General features: G+C 37.4%; 1 protein-coding gene and 1 long non-coding RNA gene across 2 annotated transcripts; one reads left to right on the top strand and one right to left on the bottom strand.

Annotated features, from left to right (window-relative positions):
• The first annotated feature begins 1,358 nt into the window (after positions 1-1,358).
• On the top strand, positions 1,359-3,734 carry LOC124888160. Its single transcript, XR_007046273.1, has 2 exons — positions 1,359-2,047; positions 3,337-3,734. It is a non-coding gene; the product is annotated as an uncharacterized LOC124888160 (long non-coding RNA).
• Positions 3,735-4,414: 680 nt separating this feature from the next.
• Positions 4,415-6,905, bottom strand: LOC107843425 (cactin). The gene has a single exon (XM_016687720.2). The coding sequence runs from the start codon at positions 6,567-6,569 to the stop codon at positions 4,545-4,547; it is 2,025 nt and encodes a 674-aa protein (XP_016543206.1). The 5' UTR covers positions 6,570-6,905; the 3' UTR covers positions 4,415-4,544.
• Between the last annotated feature and the right edge of the window lie 596 nt (positions 6,906-7,501).

The raw sequence follows: 7,501 nt of genomic DNA, 5'->3' as shown, positions 1-7,501 counted from the left end.
ATCAAAAATTATTTTTCTAAAATGTATTTTTACTCTTTAGCTAAACACTAAAATGTATTTTCTAAAAAATATTTTTTCAATCACCAATCAAACACTAGAAAACATTTTTCAAAAAATATTTTTCATCCATCAACCAAACATAAAGAAAACAAGTATATATTTTTCATGAAAAATATTTTTCTTCATATCAAACACACCCGGAGGGGAGCAAATTTTAAACAAGTTCCACTGGACCACGAGACTACTTAATTGTTAGCAGGTTTATAGCAAATACTTCTTATATATTCAATAGATTTCACAAACATTACTAAGTTCCGGAGAACCATCCCGCCACTCTAGATCCGTAAAAACATTCTTACCTTCCTTTTTGAGGTGACTCTTGCAAATAAATGCAGTGAGATTTGGACAATAACAACTTAGAATATGACATTTTAGGAAGATGCATGTTCTGTGGCAAATATATAGCCCATTATTAATCATAAAAGAGAAAGGAATGTAGATGGCAGAGGACAGATGCAGAATTAAGATTTTTAGCTTATAACTTTCAACAACATACCTAGTATACTGACTCCCGCTTGGGTGTACTTACTCCCACAAAGTGGCATCCGTTAAGGGTAGAGTTTATAGAGTGAGATGAGGTAAAAAGGTTATTTCCAATAAACCCCTGGCGCACAACAAAAATGGTCCAGAAAAAGACAAAATAAAAGTTTATAAATTATAAATATTTTTTACTTATTGGATACTCGCTAAATTATCTATACATATTAAATGAACTTTTTGAACTTAAGCTACTAGATTTTGCCGAATCTGTAACCAGAGTAATGGCGCAACCCTGGCCTATAATGGTCATTGATGACAAGAGAGATGGACAGTACTACTTCATATACCAGATCTCCTGGCCCTCTTTTGGATACGATTAAAATAATTGCTTTCACAATAAGTTCTTCCATATCAACTCACATTCCAACATGAAAGATGAAAATGACAACCAGAATGGACCCTTTGACAAGAAAAGCATGATCAAGTCTTCAATTAGAAGATATTTTATATGGTAGGACTATGTACATAAGATCTTATCTGATCGGCCTTTCTCTGGGCCCCGCCTATAATGGGTAGGAGCTTAGTGCACCAAACTTATTTCAGCATGGTAATTTCTCTGTCTTGCTCAATTATATTTACTACTAATTGCAATAACCTAGAAGTGTTCATAATCTTGTTTAGCGGGTACTATTAGGTAAAAAACTCGAATTGATCACTAGAGTATTCAATTTCACTACGCAAAAGGTAAATCTATATATATATATATATATGTATATATATATATATATGTATATATATATATATGTATATATATATATATATGTATATATATATATATGTATATATAGTGCCTATGAGTGGTCCTATGTTTAGACAGAAGTTTCTTGCATTCCAATCCTTTATGAGGGTCCTATGTTTTTTTCCATAGTGACAACATTTAAGAACATCATATAGCACTTAAAACTTTTTCTCATCAACTATAAATGTAGGACTCGGATGCACTCCAGAGCCAACAATTGAAACATCAAACAACAATTATCTTGAACAAGGAAAAGGTGAGGGTTGAGCAAGATGGAGAAGCAGGGCGCGTGCATTACTAACTCATCTGTGTTTTCACCTTATGGAGCCGATCAATGAGTTAGTTCTTCATGTGCCCGTCTTCCCCATCATGGTCACTCTGCCTTTGCTATCAGTCAAGTCGTACTGCCCAAGCCATTTCTTGCTGCAGCTTATCTTCTGCAAAATGACAGGCAAGTGCTATCTCAATATTAGAGTCGTGTCAAGTTTAAAACCACAAGTTCAGATTTTGGTACGTGCTAAAAGGAAATTCGCTCTCAAATTTCATGTTCACTCAAATAATAGTCATGTAGAATGAGATAGCTAAAGGCAGTATGTTCTTATTTAAGCAGACGGAAAAGTTGTACTATACTATACTCCATTGTTCTCTTATCTTGATCAAATATCACAACCAGTTATCACGTAACAGCTAAATGATTTTCTTTTTAAGGTAAGAAGTTTGATTATTACTTTTTATAGTATCAAAGAAAGACACTGTTAAATTTCATACTCAACGAAATATCATTTTAAATGAAATAGGGACATTTCTTATTTAAGCAGGTGAAAAAGTTGTGTTTCACTATGTATTTTCTTCTCTTGATCACAAATATCACAACTAGCTACCCTTCATTTTCAAACCTGCCGACTCCTACTTATGGAAAAGTATTATCAAGGGTCAAGAAGTCTGCAACTTAGGAATAGGATGGGATATTCCTAACGGCTCGATAATCCATCTCTAGACTGACCCCTGGATACACCCTCACACTACCCACCGCCAACTTATACATGGTCCTCTAACTAAACAAGAAAACCCCACACACCCTTGCCAGCATAATATCCAAATGTGCTTGGAATCTGGATGCCATTTCCTTTATCAAACTATTAGCTATCCTACAACTTATTTTAACTACTTATATTCCACACAATTCAATCTACTGATCAACCATACTGGCACCCTACCAGTGATGGCTATTTTTCTGAATCTTCGACATACGCCCTCCACGCTTGAAGCAGTATTACCCAAAACTCAACCTTCACCCATATACTGGGCTTGGCAACTACCAACGTCTAACAAATTAGAACACTTTATGTGGCTACTCCTCCGTCAAAGTCTTCCTACAAATGCTTAACTCTATTACTGACAAATTATACCAGCATCTTCTGTCAATTATGAAAATTAGGTGGCTACCACACGGACGATCAACTGCACATCTTCCGTCATTGTCCCCCAGCAAAACAAACCTGGGATTACTTTGATCTTTTTCCTCCCACCTCTACCCTACTCTCACTCAAAACAGTTTTGCTCCAATAACCAGCCCATATTAATCCATCACCTCACAGTTAGAAAGCCAATCTTATTCCTTTTATCCTTTGACATCTATGGATCAACCGAAATAACCACTTTAACGCAATCACACATCTTGTTTCACTTCGACATCTCATCAATCAGGTGCTCGAAGACAATCATCTAGCCATCAATCCCCTTCATCTCCCCAAACACACTTTCATTAAAGTAATCAGAATGCTTCACCACCAGGCTACAATAAACTAAACATCAATGGAGCTTTTGACGGACTACACAACTTGGTGATGCGGGTGACGTATCCAGAGACACCACAGCAGCCTGGATTTTTAGATATGCTAACCACTCTACCACACTTCAATTCTACAAGCAAAACTACTTGCACTGTTACTTGGTCTGAGCTTAGCTTTTCACAACTCATCGCAACTGATTCACAGGTACTTCTCAGACTCTGATCCAGTTCTCAGCCACATCTACAGAAAAGCAATGGCGTGGCTTTTGGCAAACTACGACAAAATAATGGCTACTGAAAGATTACTAGTATCTCGTCCTTTTTGATACACCACCTACTTGTACTATGATGCAACTTAAACTAGACTTAACAGGGACTGAGACCACACATTCAGTTCCTTAATATATTAGTTAATCTTTTACGTTTCCCAGTCCTAATACTATGTGCTTAGGCTGAACTAAACAGGGACTGAGAGCACGAGTTTCATTCAACATATTATCTTTTACGTTTTTCAGACCTGATACTATGTACTTTAGTTAGTTCCTTTACTACTATGTAATCATGTTCCTTTCCATCAATAAAAGTGCCCCAGTTAGCAAAAAACAGAAAAGCTATCACCTGACATCTAAATGATTTCCCCAATATTCCATTTTAAGCAAACGAAAAAATTGTTTTCTCTTTTCTTTTCTTGACATCAAATATCCAAATATTTAAATGAGTAGAAACATAATGTACTAGAAAAATATCAGTCAATGGTGATGGAAGATGTGATGTTAATCCAATCGTGTGGTCTAAATTAAAGAGACAGCTTTGAAAATTAAGCCATGGCTGAAACTTGTTGAGTGGATGGAAATACAAAATACCACACTATATATAGCACAAACCTCAACTAATTGGTGGAAGCCTGGGAAGCTGTGACACCAATTATTCATCAAAAGAGAACAAAAGAAGTGCAACATATGTGCTGTGCAAATATATTAACTCAATATGATTCACCACATTACAAACACCTAATTTTTAAACACTCCAGTGCCAAAAATAAAAAGGGGTCTAAGCAATTGTAAATTCTGAAGGTTCATCTCAAGCAAGACATTCATATCTCTCTTGATTTACCAGGCTGCAGCTCAAACTATTGGAGGAAATGGAATCATTTGTTTACTGTAAGTTACTACGCAAACGAATACAAGGAAGACTGAAAAGGCTAACCTTAAGCTTGTCAGCCAACAGTTCACTTCAGCAATTAGCATAAGTTAATCAGAAGAGCTCTCAGATCTGTATCACACTTTATAGCAAGTTCTCAAAATTCTTCATTCATGAATGAACATCACATACAAGCTTGGCGTAGCAAATACATAAACAAGAAAATAATAAAATGCTGAACTTTGCAACAAACCATGTGCTTCGGAAACCTCTTCAACGACGGTATCTGTAACGTTTGAAGTTAAAGTACAAATGCAGAATCCCTCGGTCGAATATGCACTTGAACCCCTTTTTATGAGAGTACTCCCATTCTCTGTTAACAATTCGGAAAGCTATATCCTCATAAGGAGGGCCAGCATGGAATTTTATGATGCAAGTATCAGCACTATCTCCATCCTTCTCTATGACATAAGTTGGAGCTCTTGCTTTGTCAACAAGATCAGGATAAAAGATATTGAATTTGTATCCCTGCACAATCTTTGGAGGTGGATTGTCATGATCATAATGAGTTTGATTATACTTGTTCCATTCATAACCAGTATGAACACGATTGAAATACTTCGGCTTCCTTGGCCTATACTTGTCGTGCCACCAGTACACCTGTGAATCAAGATTAATTTCGTCGTTTGATCCAAACACTGCATCCCCTTCCTCCATTGCTCCCATAGTCTTGAAAGCTTTCTTCTCAAAGTTGTCTTCCGCAGGAGTTGGTGGCAAAATCTTATCTTGGGCACGTCTCTCTTCCAAAACAGCCATACGTTTCCTCTCGAGTATTGCCCTGTCCTCTTCAGGATCAACTGCTTCTTCTTTATCATCCCCGTGCATTAACACAGGCGAATAAGAACCCACATCTTCATCATCATCATCTTCCTCCGCCTCCTCCACCTCGTTCTCCTTCACCTCCTCATTCAAGAAAGGTTCCGGAGACATGGCTTGAGCATCATTTAGCTCACGATCCACGTCTTCCTCATCAGTCTTCAATGTCTCTTCCACCTCTACATCACGACTCTCCAATGGTTTCTCAAGATGCTCAAGATGTTTACGCAACATTTTCGCATGAATTTCCCTCAAACAAGCCTTCGCCTTGTAAATCTGAAGCCGTTTAAGAATAGCTTCCCAATACTCCACCACTTTAGCAGTACCAGACCGCATCTGCGACTCAATTTGCGACTGCAATGCTTCCAACTCACCATAACCTTTCCCCTGCAGCAACGACTTAACATCCGTCTCAATACTCGAATGCAAACCCCTCTCTTCCACAGCCAACTCAGGCGGTAATTCCTCTCCACGCACTCGCGCTTTATCCATTGCTTCTCTCTTCCTAGCTTCCGCCAATTCCCAATTACAAACCACCAAAAGCGCCTCCCAGTACTGTATATGCAACGGCGTTTCCCTATCCAAATCAATATGCAATTTAATATCTTCCTGAAGTTCCTTCATTTCCTTTATACCTAAACCCCTAAACACCACATAAGGCTCATCAATCTCCACGTCGAAATCTCCAGAAGGTTCTAATTGCTTAATAAGCACATCAATAGGCTTAACACGACCTTGACGAAGCCGAATTTCAGTACGAACTTTACTCTGATCGAAATGAAACTCCTCTTCCTTCTTTTCCCAATCCTGAAACTCCGCCCGAGCTCGTTCTCGAGCAAGCATTTGTAATTCTTCTTCCCTTTGTGCTTTTTCAATCGCTCTTTCTTCTCTCCGTTTTTTCACCTTTTCGATTTCCGCCATACGTTCTCGTTGCCGTTGTTTCTCTGCCTTCATTGAGAATGTATCCAGCGGCACGCCGCGAGTAACATCGCGTTCGATTTTCTTCCGCCATACGAAATTTTCATTTAAATTTGAATCTCCGAATGGATTTGAATCGTTTGAGTAACCTGAAACTTTCTGCGTTTTCAACTTCTTTGCTACTTTCGCTGCTTTCTTCTGTGCTTTCTTCGCCATGTATAAAGCAATTTCTTCTTCAGTAATTTTCTTCTTCTTCTTCTTATTTCGCTCGTCGGAACTACTACTCTCTTCCTCGGAGTAATTTCTAGGTCTTCGACTTTTGCTTCCGCTTGAACGGCGGCTAAGGCTACGGCTACGGCTGCTTGTCGGCGGAGACGAGTCGGATCCGGAATCAGTGCAAGAAACTGAATCGGAGTCTGAGGCGGATTCATCGGAAGATCGGCGTCGGCATTTGCCGGATTTGGACGCCGACTTACCCTTACTGCTACGGTTGCCGGAACCCATTGCGATGGCGGTGGCGGCGGAATTGCTGTGAGATATCCGATGATCCGATTGGCGATGAAAATAGATGTGGGCTTTTGTAAAGGGCAAAAAGGTACGAGTATACTGATATCATAGGCCCATAAATTCTTACAAATTGTATTTGGAATTTAAATTCGAAGAAAAATATTTTATTTATAAGCTCAAATCAATGAATCATTTCTGTATTAAATAATTAAAGACTAAAAACTAAAGTACCAAAAGGGCAACCAAAATAAGAAGTGTTATTTTCTTTATTAACTATCTTCGGTCTGTATATTACAAAGTGGGCAAAGGTCTATATATATATATATATATATTTTTCAATATGATGAGCGGATTGTTCTATTCTTAATTAGCGATTTCGAATTCAAACTCTGATATATAAAGAAAATCCAAAAATGAGTTCTACAGTGCGTGTGTTTTGAATTAATCAGTGCTTCAATATGAATATTCAAACATAGTGGGGGAGCCATGATTTTTCACCAAAGAGTTCACAAGTGAACATACAAACTAATTGAAGATGATTCGACATCTAGTAAATATACATAAAAAATAATTTTAATCATATATATATTATAATTTTTTATCAAAGAGGGTTTGAATGACCCCAATCCTACATGTAGCTCACTTCCTACCCAAACATTGAGTAAAAAACTTAAAAAAAAAAAAAAAATCGTCAAAAATAAATGGCACACTACACATACAATATTACGTGGAAGACTACAAGCGGTAGCACTTCTTGAGGCCCAAGTAAATACTTGACTATTATTTCTACTTGAAGCTCAAGTAAATTACTTGGCCATTACTTCAAGTCATGGTTATCCATATATTACATAATATTCTGCTTGATTTTCTTATTTTTTTCTCACAATAGAAAATAAGTAATATATCATAATCTACATTATAATTTATAT

The sequence above is a fragment of the Capsicum annuum genome, chromosome 10 (assembly GCF_002878395.1).
Source record: "Capsicum annuum cultivar UCD-10X-F1 chromosome 10, UCD10Xv1.1, whole genome shotgun sequence".
Lineage (NCBI taxonomy): Eukaryota > Viridiplantae > Streptophyta > Magnoliopsida > Solanales > Solanaceae > Capsicum > Capsicum annuum.
This window is presented reverse-complemented; position numbering and strand designations above follow the sequence as displayed.

Bases quoted from the DNA above. Each gene is read 5' to 3' on its own strand.
- LOC107843425 (XM_016687720.2), bottom strand. From the start codon at position 6,569: ATGGGTTCCGGCAACCGTAGCAGTAAGGGTAAGTCGGCGTCCAAATCC.